The 16,323-nt window shown below is 36.1% G+C and overlaps 1 protein-coding gene across 4 annotated transcripts in view; it reads right to left on the reverse strand.

Moving 5' to 3' along the window:
- Positions 1 to 16,323, reverse strand: part of POLA1 (DNA polymerase alpha 1, catalytic subunit) — a 208,341-nt gene that overhangs the window by 97,265 nt on the left and 94,753 nt on the right. For all 4 annotated transcript variants that reach the window (XM_075520887.1, XM_075520905.1, XM_075520897.1 and 1 more), the window contains 2 exons: positions 15,979 to 16,160; positions 14,075 to 14,206 (listed from right to left, as the gene is read on the reverse strand). In XM_075520887.1, coding sequence (XP_075377002.1) covers positions 14,075 to 14,206; positions 15,979 to 16,160 — 314 coding nt within the window. The remainder of the gene's footprint in view (positions 1 to 14,074; positions 14,207 to 15,978; positions 16,161 to 16,323) is intronic.

Consider the following 16,323-nt stretch of genomic DNA (forward strand, 5'->3'; position numbering starts at 1 on the left):
TGATTATTAGGCAGTTCAGTATATATAGTTTTGCCCCCAGAAAAAAAAAAAGTATGTGGAGATGGCAGCTAAAGTCGATAACACACCTCTGGAAATAGAAAGGTATGGAAGATCTCTACTGAGCAGTCAGTATGGAAAGCAACAATACAGAACAGAATGGGGAATAAAGGAATTTGTTTACCTGTGTGTGTGTGCTGGTATCTCATAAAGGTGAGACAGCCTTGTCCAACAAGACAAACGTTTTACAGGTTTCTTCTGAAGAAACTGACTTTTGCCCAAAAAGTTGTTAGACATACTCATTAAATATGTAACACTTTTACATTTTTTCAACAACTTCTGTAATCCAAAGGGAGCCTTTGTGCAGCTTCTTTCCTAACCCATGTAGCTAATGTGTCAGAAAAAGCCATTTATTTTCTCCTATGAATCCACAGCTCACAGTAGATTTTTGTTCTTTTAGTACCAAAAGTCAAATCTTTAAAATAATAAAGCAGTGGCAAGAGACTGGAGCATAATCTTTTTTTTTTTAAAAAAGAAAACCCCTTAAGTTATATTACTATTTTGGCACCCCTTTTAAGATCACCTGTAAACAAAGTATCTGAAGTATCTGCAAAATAACAAACATGAAAGTAATGTTGTAGTAAAACACTAAAAGATAGTCCAATAGCTTCTCCTCTGGTGGAAGGCACTTTTTTTTTCTCCCCCAATCAACTGGCCACAGTTACCTGCGGACTCAGTTTTCGATGACCAAATAAACTGCAATGTAGTGATTCACTCACCTAACTTAAGGATTTTCATTTTTCCCTGTCATAAGCCTTGAAGGAGAAGGGAAGAATATCAACCCCCTCCCTCTTTCCTAAACTAGGAAATCTTAATTTGAATCTTAATAATTTTAACTCGGGTTTTAACTGCTCTCCTGATGTAAACTGAAGGTATTAAACGTTCAACTAAAGCAACAAGATGAGATCAACAAGGCGTCTTCCAGAGCTCCCAGGCTCATTTGTCCACTGCCCTGCCAAGGGAGTGATTGAGCTGAGACTTCTTGTTGGTCCTCATCTCTTCTCTGAAGGTGAACAGATTAGTCCCAAACCAACACTGTCATCTCTTCCCCAAAAATTCCCTACTGCTGGAACAATTCTGTCCCTCTTCAGACTGTCTCTCATCCAGTACATTTTTGTGTTCAGTGCTCTTTTCACAAGGACAACCCTAACAGAAGCTGAAAAAGCTTAGTACCAGGAGAAAATAAATCTCCACTGCACCGTGATTTCAGTCTTAATATTTTGGCGCCCAGAAAGTTTCTCTGATCCATCAGTGCCAACCTCTTTGCGGGTCAAACGAGGCACACAGGCAGGGCCAGTTTTGCTTCCATTCCAGAAATCTGAGTGGAAGCTAGTGGCGAGGACTTGATTTTCTCTGGGGAGGGAAGATGTTGTACTAAATACTCATTATTTGAGGATATGAATTATTCCAGGTGGTATCTGTTTTCATTCAGACCACTGGTGGAGATCACTGAAAATTAATACCACCAACCAAAATTACCTCATATGCCATCAGCTAAATTTTGTAAATGCCAAAAGATACAGGAACTGCCTAAAGATGGATGGATATTTAGCCTTAGTGCTTCCAGCATCAAGACTAGATTCTTGCAGTGCTTTGTACACTGGCAGATTTCTCATTCTTCAGTTTTTGGCAGGCAGTCCTCAAGTGAGGGGCAAAACAGGGGGCACACTTTAAAGTTTCTCATGTTTCTAACCACTAGGAACAACAACATTTTCCAAACATCTACTCCATCACCTTCTGTAAACAGGACAGTGCTCCAACATCCCAGTTCCAAAGTTGAAGGGTGCCCTAAGAGTTCCAAAACACTTAAGAAAGCAAAACTCTTTCTGTTAATATCGCTATTCAGACATAGTTGGAACGTCCTAAAAACAACTATTGAAGTCTGCTAGAAGAATTAGTCTGAAAAAAATACCACAGACAGTGGGAGAGGTACATCTTGCATTTTCTTTCACTAACCTATTTATTTGAAGGATGTCATTCTGCCTCTGTTTTTGACTTTGAAGGTCCTTCCTACTGAAACACAGTTTTTAACAGCCTCCTAGCGCTGTACCATGTTTGATCCATTCCAGACAGTTTAGTGTCTCACCACTAGAGGATAAAGTGAAAAAATTTGTAGCTAAAGAGTTACCTGCAATTAAGATGAGAGTGGAGAGAAGGGGAGGGAAAAAGATCTGTCTCGATGCCTTTTACCTGGAAAAGAACTGGCCTGTAAACACACCGACTCCATCAATACGAGAGACTAAGCCTTGGTTATGATGCTGGCTTCTCACGCACAGATCTGTGTCTAGAATGGCACCAGTTTAATTTATATAGAAACTAAATGTACTTCTGATTATGAAAGCTTGTAATCGCTCCTGGATAATTTTCCTTATTTTCACTACAATCTCAGATGCTCCTCAAATAGGTATTTGCTACTCATGCTTTTTTCTGAATGACACCTGATTACTGAGTGGCATCTTGCCCCTAGCCTCATGAAGCCCTTCACAAATGGACTCAGCAGAAAACGTTGAAAATAAAACTTTGGAGTAATCCCTGACCATTTCTTGGCAGATAATACAGGCTTATTTTGTTAATTCTAAGTCCTTAAGATGCCTGACTCACTCTTGTTGGGAAGTTTCCCAAGACAAGTCAGATCATACAGAATTTTAATTATGAATTCCCTACAAGGTATTTCAGTCGCTTTCACTTACAGGGTTGGGGAGGGAGCAGGAGTGTTTGATGCTAAAACTACCTTATGTTTAGTCAGCCAGGAAACTCTCTCAAGGACCATATCACAATTCAGTTTAGTCCATTATTGCTACTTCACTGATCGGGCTAAAAAAAATGTAACAAAAACCTAACAAGGTGATCCCCAAAAGATGCTCCATTAAAGGAACAAGCCAGTATAAATGCTGATCCCTTATCACAGAACAAAAAAGAGAGGTAGAAAGCAGTAGGAGGGAGGGGGAATTTGATTAATTGCTTCCTTCAAACGAGCATAAAAACCACATGCAAATACTACAGAATAGTGTGAAAAAGCATCACCAACACTGCATGAACTACTGGAAGACAATCTAATATTTCTAAATAACTGTATTAATCTCAATGCCATTATTCACACACACACACAGATATATACAGACACATATACATAAAAAGATAAATTCTACCAAATTCAAATTCTACACTCAATCTTTGCGCTTGATAGGTGGTCAATGGGTAGCTTGGTATCTGCTAGTTCTAGTGCAAGATCATCCAGCATGAATTGCTTCAGTATGAGAAAAAAAAATGTATTATCCAATAAAAATTATTACAGGAATTACAAAGTTCTTGCAGAAATCTAATGTTATATTCTGCAACAGAATTCAGCATATGGCATTTTGTGTCTTGTATTTTGGGGGGTAAGGGGGTTCTCTGTTTTTAAACAATTCTGGCCCCTTTGTAGTATAGTCAAATGTTGCTTTGGATATTAAATTGAGAATTTATCTTAAATGGAAACAAACAACTTCGCTAAAAATTAGACATTTATGACTTGCAAATTACAGATACTAATTATTTTCAGTATATACAATTATGATATTCTCAAGAGGTATTAATTTTGGGACAGATGTGCTTTCATCATGTAATTTGGAAATTAAGTTACACTCTCACGTATGGGAACTCAGAAGTCTGAATTTGTGTAAAGATAGGATTGATAGAGAGGAATTTTGTCTTGCTAATTTTCTCTCTCTCTCCCCCCTACCCCGCCCCTTTCTCTCTCTGATGAGAGTGTGGCCAGCAATCCTCACAGCTGGGTTGCCTTGCACTCAAAGGAATGGGGGCTGACTGCAGAGTTGATGAGGATACACTTCCACTTGACTCCACCTCCTATTCTGTCCTTTCAGATAATTCTTCCAAATCCAGTAACTTCTAAAAATTTAAACAATAATTAAGACATACCAACTGTAAAATATGCTCAATGCTAAATACTTCACATTCATGGCAGAGTGCAGAAATTAAGTGTTGCTGATGCAAACATCTTAAAAAAAGACACTAGAAATATACATAATCCAAACTGAAGGCATTAATACAGAAACTTCCATCAAATGAGGATAAAAGGAAGAATATTGCTATGCTGACCATATTTTCATTAGGAAAGGCAAGCATATTATTACAAAAATGCTCTCCAACACGTGCATGCCTATAATCTTCAAAGACAGGGTGTGACAAGCAATAAAGGAAAAAAGAACACAAGAAAAATGCCAGTTAAATAAATCTTTGGGATGATATTGTTGTCGAGTGGGTGTATTAATTAAAGAAATCCATTTGGGAGTTCATACTTTCTTGTTTTCCACATTTGAACTGTAACCACCAACACAGAAAGGAAAAAGACAAGACAAAAAGAAGTATTGCTTTCTGGTCCAGATAAAAAAAAACAAACCGATCTTCAAACATCAACATTTTGTTTATACTCTTCCATAGGAGGTTGAAGATAAAGATGCAAGGCATTCGGAGTATCTGCTACAATTATGAAACTGCGATTTTTATTTTTAGATGGAACGAGTTCAGTCACTGCATAAACATTTCTATCTGGAGATCTTTACTGATAGTCATGGATTTTTGATGCCTCTCTTGCAGATTCCACTTACAAAGATAATGATTTTGTTCAGAAGAAAGGGAAAACATCTACTTGTCAAATTCTGCAGAGCCTTAATTTTCACATGGAAACCTGGTATACCTTTGGAAAGCCTCAGAAATGTTTCTAATACGTTTGTGGATTCAAAGCCTACACAATCTACTGGGCTGAAGATACCTGGATAGCTGAAACTCTTCAGATGGAAGAAAGTGACCAAGACTGTCATTTAGCCTCTGTAACAGTTTTAGCAGGACTACACAGCTTTTTTTTTGTTTTCCTGTTATGGGATGCTGTAACCGCAGGCAGACTGAAGAGACAACAATCTTCAGCATGGCATGGAAATAGGGAGGGGAGGTTCATCTTTAGCAATAAAAGGACCTTTAAAACAGTGTGCCATCACAGAACGCACAGGACTAAAGCACAGGCAAAGCTGCCAGTTCTCCAGGCTCAATTTGCAAAAAACCAGACAGTACAAAAAACCATGTTCATATGAATAAAAGTAATAGAGTAACTAATGTTCAGTAAAAAGTAGGAGTAAGGTCCATCAGTAGATGCCACATAATGAAATATAACCTGAAGACAAATCTAGCCAACCTGACTGATAAGCTTCAAGGACTCTTTACAGAGACCTACACATAGGATGCTACGTATGCGCCAACACCTGTTTTGGAGCACAGCTTTACTATCCGACTACATATTGGAATAAGGTTCTGCACTCAAATCATACTATCTCCCAAAGCAGGCATACAAAACAGTTATTTTCTTAATGCCTGGGGATTAAAAAAAAAAACAAAAATAATCCACTTGCATATATCCACTGCAGGAAATACTGGCACTCTGTAGAAAACAGAGACTGGGTAGCACTTAAAGACCTTGACTGCTGAATGAGACACAGCGAAGCAATGCAAAACCCTTTTATGAAGCCATGTCTAATGTAATGCTATTTTGCCATTTCTTCCTGCAGATGGGAACATTCTCACTTAAAATAAAGTAACATCTCTTTCTAATCTCAGATGATCCAAACCTTCACTGGTTCTTAGAACTGTTTCTCTTAAACTTAAACAAACCTGTAGAAGTACAGGTTTCATGAGTCAAGAGGAGCAACAAATGTCAACTCTAACACAGCACAGGCTGCTAGAATTGATCCTGGTGTTTCCTAGGATATAGGAAATCTTACAGACAGTTTGTTGCATTATCTCTGGTACTGCTTAGACTTCTCTTGGCCACTGTAAAAGAAAAGTTAATAATTCCCTAGAAGTCTCATTCAGCTAGGGGGTTGCCTTCCCCATCCCTAAGCACATTAATCATGACACAAAGGCAGAGGAGTTTAGCTAAACAGTGCTGCCCAAACTCATTGCTCTGAGTTTTTTTTTCACATCTATGACTTACTTCCAGGAACCAAGCTGAAAGGTCTGAACTACATCTGTCTGATCCTTGAATGCTTATGCTTTCATCCATTTTCTCTTGCTGCACCAAATACTAAATAACATCAAGAACTAAACAGCTGTTTAAATTAAGTTGAATGTAAGTTTTTGAAATAACCTTCTAACTACAAAGCTTTGATATTATGAGATTCTGAATACTGGAGTCACTTCTGTTGAGGAACACCTTATTTAGTTTTTCTAAGAGTATTTTACCAAGAAATAGAGCAGTGACTAAACATTACTGGAAATATTTTTTGACAATTTTAACTGCTTTAAACCAGAAAATGAAAATAATTCTTTTAACATCTAAGGGTAGGAAAAAATAAACACCTGCAAGACCCATTCCCACTGCACCAACGAAAAGCATGCTGAGGAAAACACAGATGAAGTTTTTGATGTATGCCCTCTGTCATTTCCCAACCCGCATGATTTTCTTATTCAATAATCTTCAGGAATATGAACTATGAAAGACAGCATCAAACAAAAATGTTTACAGAAGAAGGTAAGTGGATCAAAAAAATTTTAGTTTCCCAAATACTATAAATTTTATTTTAAGCTTTCTTTTAAAGCTGAAGGCAGGTTCATAATAAAGACTACAAAACTTTAGGATAGGTAACTTAGATTTCTTACAAGTACTATAAAACATTCCGTATTTTGTTCTTTTATATGCCCATTCAACTCTGAATTACCACAGATGGACCCACTTTAGTTTTAAAAAAAAAAAAAAAAGGCTTAAAGCAAGTCATTTTCACTTCCTAAAAATCAGAGTTGGACCATGGATTTCTGTATCATTAGTGACTTCTAAGAAAACATTTCTGATAACCGCACAATTTTTAGGTCATGAACGTCAAACAAACTTATCCTTGTGAAAAGAACCATGTCCAGTGAAAACGTGGTCTCTTCAGCTTCAGATTTTAACTTTGGTTCTCCTGAGGGATGCAAAGTGCTTGAGCACTGTAAGAATTGCTAGTTATGCATACATCAACCAGCATCAAGTATTCAAGGCCAACAGACATTGTTGATTTGTGTCACCTCTTAGCAAGCCAGCTACAACGTGTTCTCTATTAAAAGTTTCTGTAGAATAATACAGAATTAATCTGGTTTGATATTTCAATAATTTGTTGTTTCAAGTTATTATAGCATAAGGCATTAACCGTATCAAAATTCCATGAGAACTGGTGGGTTTAAAACTTATTTTAAGTCTTAATTAATTTACCTGGACTTCTGCTTCTTGTAATGTCTCTAATTAAGAGACTAGTGGGATCCTTTTCCATCAAAAATTTAAATTGAACATAACAAAAACCTAAACAGATTTAAAATGGCTCTCTAACACTACTGTAAAAAGAAGAAACATGAACACCGATCCTTTCAAGACCAGTGATTTGTCATAAATCCTTGTGTAATTCATGATTTGTTGCTAAAACAGTCTCAGAAGCTGCAAATCCTACAAAGCTATACAGCATCCATAGCACTTCTGTAAATCCAAGGTAGCCAAAGAAGGGCACATTTGCTCACTCTTTCTCAAGGTAGCTTGCTCAGGCACTATTAGTAATGCAGCTGTGGCAGACCTCTCCATAGGCTGCACATATTTGCCCAAGATTTTAAATTCTTGGCTACAGAATCTCGTAACAAATACTGCTACTGGTACGCCAAAGCTACATACTTTGTAGTCAGTTTAAAGGCAGATCAGATACACAGAGCTGAAACCATAGCTCTATACTGCAGCACAAACATTCTCTCCAACTGTTGCCAAAATTCATCATTGCTTCGACTGGGGCAACAGATCAGTTCCAACAGAGTACCTTCAAAGACAGTGCTTTCTGTAATCCTCTGAAGACAGCAACATCTTGTTATTAGATGAGTGATTCAATCACCTAGGTGAACATTACACACTTGGTGGCAATCATAACCATGACCATATTTACCTCTGGGCACACTTCCTGTAACATGATCTTCACAATACTGCCATTTATAAGCCTAAGCAGACAAATTATTGTGATAATAAGCCCTTACATTCCTGTATTCTACCTACAGAGGAAATTACAAAGTTAGTTTTACTCTATTGAAGCAATCCCCATTTCTTAGAACCTGTTCCACGCGGTGGCCAGCCTGGGGAGCCTTTTCTACAAAGAGCTGAGACACATATCTAGTGTTATTAAGTCTTCTCTGGCAAGGTACCAGGCTGTGGACTAAGCACTAGGAAGAATCAACAGTAAACATATACTGCTCCTTTGCTTACATTCAGTCATTCTCAGCGGCTAAAATTCGGAGTGCAGAGAGTCACACTCAGCTTCACTCAACCATCAGTGAGATGGATGCATGTCCATCATGGCTAGTAAAATCCAATGAAGAGAGTTAAACCCTTTGTAAAGGCGTATCGATCATTACTTTGAAACACTTCACTAAAAATCATATTGATGCTCTAAGTCTAAAACAAACAATTCCTTTACAGGGCAGATCATGGAGAAGTTGCAGTAATAGTGAATCAATTCCAGTTAACAGGCGCTATGAATGCTGTGACAAATAACTGCTTACTCATCCCCAAAATGCACTACACACAGTGACCAAGGGGTTATCTTCTATTATTCAATAAACATAAATTATATCAGAAAGACAGATGTACAACGCTTTCATATGGCAGAATACTGACTGCTCTGTTCAATAATCAAGACATTTCTGATTTCCTCCCGGTTAACCAAAACATGACTCCAAATACAACCCATTTGTCAACCTCAATCAAGGAAAAAATCAGCCAATGCTACTGTGGAGGGGAGAAGAAAACTCTTGATAATCTGGTGGCAGCCTCTCTCAGGTCCCCAGTAAACTGTGAATGGAATCACATTAATCTTTTATCTTTCACTCCAACTGCCTTCCATTCTGCCTTGACTTGGAAGCTTTCAGTACTAAAAATAAATGTCTCTGTTTCTGTATGTATAAACCAAAATGATAGTGATACAAGTTCAAACTTGGAAAAGACTCAGAAACCCATTTCCAGACAAACAGGAAGGACTCAAAATAATCACTGGAGTTAATTTGATGGCAGAGTCTAGCTATCTGATTGTGCCTACCACATCAGCTGGTGTCACAATTCCTTCTATTTTCTGGCCCTCCCTACTCTTCATCACATGCCCATATACTTCTAGTACTATTAGCACAACAATAAATAAAATATTGTACTATTGCCACTACTAAGCACCTTTCCCTCACGCCAAAAAAACTTCTTACCCCTACCCACCCACCAAAGAAAAAAGCTTTCAATACATGACTGTTGCGAGAACATGATTACAGAAGTCATCACCATCATCTACAATCATATTTTCACCTGTTCATGTGGTGTACACCTGTGGGCTGTTGGCAATACACTTGATTGAAGTGTGGGAGATTCCAGGTTCACAATGAGCCCTGTCATCTTTGTTCTCTTAAGCGAATATGCCACACAATCCCAAAACCTGTGCGAATGCTATTGTCTCTTATAAGATTATCTGGTTTATAAATCTTTTACCTTTTTAAGTGTGCAAAATACTAATGCAAAACCCAAGAAGATATATACAATAGTCAGAACAGCAATATATATATATAAAATAATAATTCAAAGATCTTGAAAAGTGTACCAACATGCTTTTATACTGCAACCTAATGTGCAAGCAGTAGACCACCCCACCACAGGTAAGAAATGAGAAATTTTGAGGGCTATTGAACACTGAATTTTCGCAGCTGAACAGTATAAAGTTATTTAGCAGTGTTCAATAGCCTTCAAACTCACTTCTGCCTGTGGGTTACAGTGGTCCAGTAGAAAAAGACTGTAAACCAAAAGCAGCGCAATACAGGTTGCACCAAGATTTTTTAAAACCCTTTTAAAGTTTGCATCATTTTATGCATTTTAAAAAACATAAATATCTAGAGATGCCATACACTATTACGTAGATAGCATATAAAGAGCATCTATATAAAAACAGGTTTTAGCCTATAAATATAATACTAATAATACCACAGGTGTATATTTAAAAACAAGATTAAAAAAACTGCTGCTTCAGGGACAACAGCTTCCCAGTCCAACCAGTTCAGTATGAATTTTGTTACTGCTCGAGTGGCATATACAATGTGTTGGGGTTTTTTATTCAGTTCTTTTTAGTTGGCAAAACTAACACCTCAACAGCTGAGTAAGATATGGCATTCATTTTACGGATGTGCATACTGATTTTTACAGGGCTTTTTAAAAGGGGATCTAAGAGCTGGCATTTATTTACCAAGTGCTCGAAAATGAGTATTTGAATATTCTAGTGGGAAACACAAAACAGTTTCCATCACAATAATTAGATCCACTTACTATAAATGAAATTACACCCTCCTTATGCACAAAAGTTGGTCAGTTTTTCCATTTATGCTTGCATATTTCAGCTTTCACCCATTCCCTAGCATGGATGTTTCATTGATGGCTGAGGGTAACACTTCAAAAATGAACTAGCTAAACAAACTTCCCAGCAGCACTTGACAGAGCTACACCTATTCTTCCCCATTTCCAAAGCAGTACAGAATTAATTACCAGTTCTATGGATCTATTGTAAGTATAATAGACTAAAGAGCTATCACAGACACATTTATTGTAAAAGCACAATCCCAAGAGTGTCTAGTAGAGGGCCAAAACGATTAACACAAATGCTTTGTCAGATCAAAGATAAAACCTGCACCGCCCAATTGAGGAATGAATTAGAACAGTGGGTTATCTTTCAAATTAACCAGGGCAGTTAGTGAGGAAAATTTCATGAAAGTGTAATTCTTAGCCTTTGTGAATCCACACAGCAGGCATTCTGCCAGCTGACAAGATGATGAAATTTTCATGCTTAAAAAAGCCCTCTTCATTTCCCAATTTAGATTAGCTAGCGTTTCTCTCTCTTTTCATCTATTTGCTCTTCTGAAGCAGAATTAAAAAAAAAAAAAGCACACAACAGGATCAATCTCTCATTGAATAATGCATTTCTGAAAAGAAATAAAATCTTTGCGTGTCATTTTTTTTAGATATATATACAGTTAGGAGTAAGATTATCAAAACTAATATTGTTAATATCATTACGAAATCCATAAATACTGGAACAATTGGTAGATATGTTTTGGAAGACAGATATAAAACGTTTCAATGTTTAATGGCAAAAAATGATTGCGGAAACAGAAAATTTTACATAAAGGTGAGTAATTTACAAAAACAATCGGATTGTAGAAGGTTTACAAAATTCTATTTATGCACTTACATTTGCATCTTTTTAAAGCAAATGAGTGTATCACCATTGTATGTATTTATCAGCTTCATGTGCCAAAAAGGGCAAGTAGATTTTCCACTTTTAGATTTTATGGCACTCCCCCCCGCGCCCCTAAATTTACACAGCCAAATATAAAAGCATTTCAATAGACTAAAGGAAAAAACATGCAATGATCTTAAACACTTATAAAAAAATCTGATTCAAAGCTCACTGAAAAAAAATAAGCTTGTTCATTTCAGTGAGCTGTGGATCAGGCCGAAAGGCTCTTGACAGGGCTGTCGTCATAAAAGGTAGCTCATTATTTTAAAGGTTAAAAAATTCATTTTTGCATTTTATGTTTTTGTATTACGTGCCAATTTGACCAACACACAAACAACAGTAATATCTAAAAAGAAAAAAATGGAGTGACAAAATGAGACAATATATTTGTCTATTTTAAATTGATATTCCTGTGCCTTCCAGATGCAACCACTATAATAGGTGACTATTAAGCGTCTCAAAGTTTCGTCAAACATTTTGTTCAGACAGTTCTTTGCCACACTACTTCTGAGTGTGTCTGTATAGCTTATAGGATTATATATATCAGTGCAAACACTCATTTGATGAACTTCAACTCCAGCTGTTATACAGTCACTACAAGTACTTGATGAAAGGAATAAACTAAAACTCACAGCATCTGATTTTCTAAGAGCTAACAGGACAAAAAGTTTACTTGCCCAACCCTGTGGAAAGCCCTTTTTAAAAATGAAAATTATTGTGCAATTTGGAAATTCCTTTTTACAATAAAATAATCTCGCATTTCCAGAGCCTGAATGTATTCCACAGCCAAAAAGTAGTTTTAAACCTTATTATTATAGCTAACTAGGTTAAAAGTACATTTTCAGTACTAAAAATATAACCGAGTTTATAAAGCTTTTACTTACAAGGACAAATAAATTCCTTTTGAAGGACACATCATTATCCCATATACCATGTACTAAGATACTTAATAGATTTTAATACAATGTAAGCAAATTGCAATGTTCAATATTCAAACATTTCAGTTTGGTTCACAGCTTGGTCTCAAAAAAAAAAAAAGGAAAAAAAAAAGAAAAAAGGCGAACAGAGTAAAATATCACACCACTTTTTGTTCTTATCAGTAGTAAGAATTTTTCCTGCCCTTAAATGTATCTTCCTTCATTCATCAAGTTTACTATTGCACATCTTATGTACATGCTTTCTAGCACTTTATATGCCAGAAATTACTTAGAATGCGGCATTGTGTATTATCATAATGTACATACATTAAATCTAAAAAAGTTAATTGGAAGCAACTTTTATACAAAAGCAGGCTGTGTAAACATATTACTTTGACATATTATTTAATAACACATTGTATAATTTAATATAATATGTATAGTAATATAGTAATATATTACTGCAATAAAGTAACATGAGATCTCACATTTTGGTAACTTCACCTGTACAAGTCATCTACCTTTAACTTCAACGGAAAGGAACAATCTATCCCTACCTTGTGAAATACTGCCTGAATTTAAATACTCTAGAAAGTTTTGTGCTCCTTTTGGTGCAGAGACCTTCAAAAGAAGTATTTATCCATTCAGAAATTATTACATTTCCAGAAAAGAGCTTAGAAAACACTTACCTACAATTACAATAAGAACTAATATAGAAAAAAACCCCCACAAAATGCACACTTAGTATGTTAAACTATAATGATAATTCTTAACGTTGTCTTAAGAAAACACACCACAAATTAGGTAAGCCATTCATTTACAGGCCAAATTCTCAAAAACAATTTACATTTTTTAGTATATCAAAGGTTATGATCACCCAAAGGTTATGAGTGCCTTCAAAATTGATGTCTGCCCTGAAGCTGTGAGAACAGTCAATGTTGGACAACCAAAAATGGCAGGCAGGCAATAGGTTGAGAAGATCTATGAAAATTTCACCAAAATGGCTAGCTGCCAATTCACAAAATACGATGCTTCCAGCATATTAGAGATGCAAAACATATTGATATAATTTAAAAATCATGGTGGTTTTTTTCCTAACCAGTCACCACTTTGGATGGTGCGAAGATGGCAATTTCAAATATTACACTTTTTTTTCCCCCCACAATGCCATAAAAAGCCAGCCACTATCGCTGGCACTTTGGATTTCTTGCACTGCCCCCCAAAAAAGAGAATTATATCAAATTAATTAATTACCCATCTTCCCCCCCCCCATCGTTATGAAGAAAGATTCATAGTATTTCCCTTCCTATTGTCCTTCAAAGAATTTTTACGGAGCTACATTTAGTTTTCTGTTTCACAATGTAACACAATATACATCAATTTGGGTTGGAGAAAGAGAATCAGATTTCAATTACATGAGAAACTGATATCTGCATATTTGATAGACTTCATAGATTTTCTCAAAAGCATTAAGATAATCAACTGCATTTTTTAGTCTAAAAATCTGGAAAACAGAGCGCTACTACATCTGTAATGCTTACATACACAGTTACAAAATTTAAATACATCTGACTATCTTGACTTGAGACTGAACTGAGAAAACAAACATTCTAAATTAGTATTTGAAATCATTAATTGATTGTTTTATTTTCATAAAGTTGCGTTTTGACGTTGCATGCTATTACCTTGGACTACACAAAAAAAAAAGAAGTAACATGACAGTCACTAAAAACTCAGCACCACTTAGAAAACTCATTTCATGTGGCAGAGTATTTTCTGAATACTTACATTATAGTATTTTCTGAGGTAGCGTCTAATATCCAACAGTAATTTGTTGTTCATTTGAACCACATAGTTGAAAGGAGGCTCTTCACATTCAGTCTTACTGCACCTTTGCAAGCTGGGTTCAATAAATCGCCCCTGAAAACAGAAGTGTAAAAACAGCATGCATCATTACAACAGATGATGGTAGCAGAAGTTATTACAGGAGTTTAGACATAGTACATATTTTTAAAAAATAATAGTCTTAAAGGGCCTCTAATATCTAGGTCTTCTTTCTTTGCATCACAGTTGGCCACACCCATACAAAGACTTCCCTGACCTGCAGTTTTCCCATTCTCAATGAAAGGTCTTTTGGAGAACATGCTTCTTCACCTACTACAAAGTTAATCGCTCAAAAAATGATGTTGTTTAAAAAAATTAATCTATGGACAAATCACACTCCCCTGTTTCCCCCCCAAACAACACAGGTTTGTTGTTTTATCAGGGACATCAAAGTTCTGCCCAAGCCCACTGATCAGAACATCGAAATCAACCTTATAGATACCAGTTATGAAATTACCAACAGGGCTGTACAGACAAACCTTGTTAAAGAAGAATGACATGATCATTTTTTATTTTTTTCCAAGTGCAAAGAATAGCTCTTACAGTTTTACACCATCTCATTCCCCTTACTTTCAAAACCTTCTGAACACCTGACATTAAAATTTCAGAACCTGGAAGTGATGCATGAACAGTTGAAATAGAGTATTTCATAATATAATATTTGGTAGAATTCTCATTAAAACAAGAACAACCTGGTAGGTTGAACAGTTATACAACTTTTAGAAAACCTTCTTTCAAGTTAAGACTTAGCTTTTGTGAGCCATCTTGGCTAACTCCCAATCCACAACACTAAATAATTCCAGGTGGAACAGTGGAGTTTTGTGATTTGGTTTAGGGGTTTCTTTTGTTGTTTGGTGGGTTTTTTTGGTTTCTTTTTGGTTTTGATTTTTTTTAAGGAGTTTCACATCCACTTCTCTCCAGTTAGCCCATCTGCAAGTTGTCAAGCCTACATGCAATTAACTATCTTATTTACAGCTGTAATGAACAAAAGTCAAGGATTCACAAAGTATCACTCTATTTGTGTGTCTTTTCCTCTTACTTGCTTCCAAAGACTGCTTTATTTTGATTAAAAAAAAATGCAAAACATCTGCTGTTTGTCCAAATTAACTTAAAATAATTACTTTTAATTTAGATAAAAGATTTATTTGCTTTCAGTTTCAAGGTTTTCACTACTCTGAAGCTTGCTAATTTGCCAATGACTAATACATGCATAACATCGCTGTAGAGTTAAATACTTGGCCCTATTTCAAGTTGTGATCCAAGGTCAGAGATACATTTTTTGGCAGAACTTCTCAACAAGAATGTACCCCTATGACTTTTTATGTTTAATACACAAAGACAGAAGGAAAGATAACACAGAAAAACCTTACTGGCAAGAAGAGAGGTGGGATGTAGCAAGATAAAAACAAGTTTCAAAAACACTTTGTTCCAATTAATATGATTTAGGATAAGAAATTGCCATTGCTATACGAAAGTTTCATTAAATAGAGAACTGGAAGTTACTAAGGTGTTAAGATAAGGATTCCTTAAAAAGTTACAGCAACAATCATTCATGACTGTGGGCAAACAGATTAATGAAGCCGGATAATCTCACATGTTCTGCTAGACGACACAGCTGAAATGAAGTGGGAAAAATATTTCAGCACTATCCCATCAGCAAATTTCTGTTCCAAAGCTATAAATAGCAGGACTCAAACAATATGGTATCTTCTCCTACATCATATGAATCCTATCTGAAAAGCTGTTCTCTATAAGTATTTTTCTCCCTCACCAATGAACAGAAATGAAACAGAAAAAAAAAAACTAACCGAACCATCAAAGACATTGTCATAAATATTTTCTGTTCCGCATTTGAGGCAGCAAAACTTGAATCTTTCACAATCCCTATATTTCTCCTCATCAGTGAGCTGAGCTGGGCCACCAACCAAGGCATCGTTCTCCTCATCTTTATGGTAATGGCGATGGACTCTGAATTGGGAGGGATCCAGTCCTATTAATAAGAAACAAAAATTTCAAAAGACTAAGAGGTCAACCATGCAAGTAGGCTCATTTTTCATATGCTTGGTGAAGCAAATTCAAAAGAAAGTTACAAAATGTAAATTCAGAAGCTGAAAATCTCTCCTTAGCAAAACTTCCTCTATAAAACAGAAATA

Source organism: Mycteria americana, chromosome 1, assembly GCF_035582795.1.
Source record: "Mycteria americana isolate JAX WOST 10 ecotype Jacksonville Zoo and Gardens chromosome 1, USCA_MyAme_1.0, whole genome shotgun sequence".
NCBI classification, from domain to species: domain Eukaryota; kingdom Metazoa; phylum Chordata; class Aves; order Ciconiiformes; family Ciconiidae; genus Mycteria; species Mycteria americana.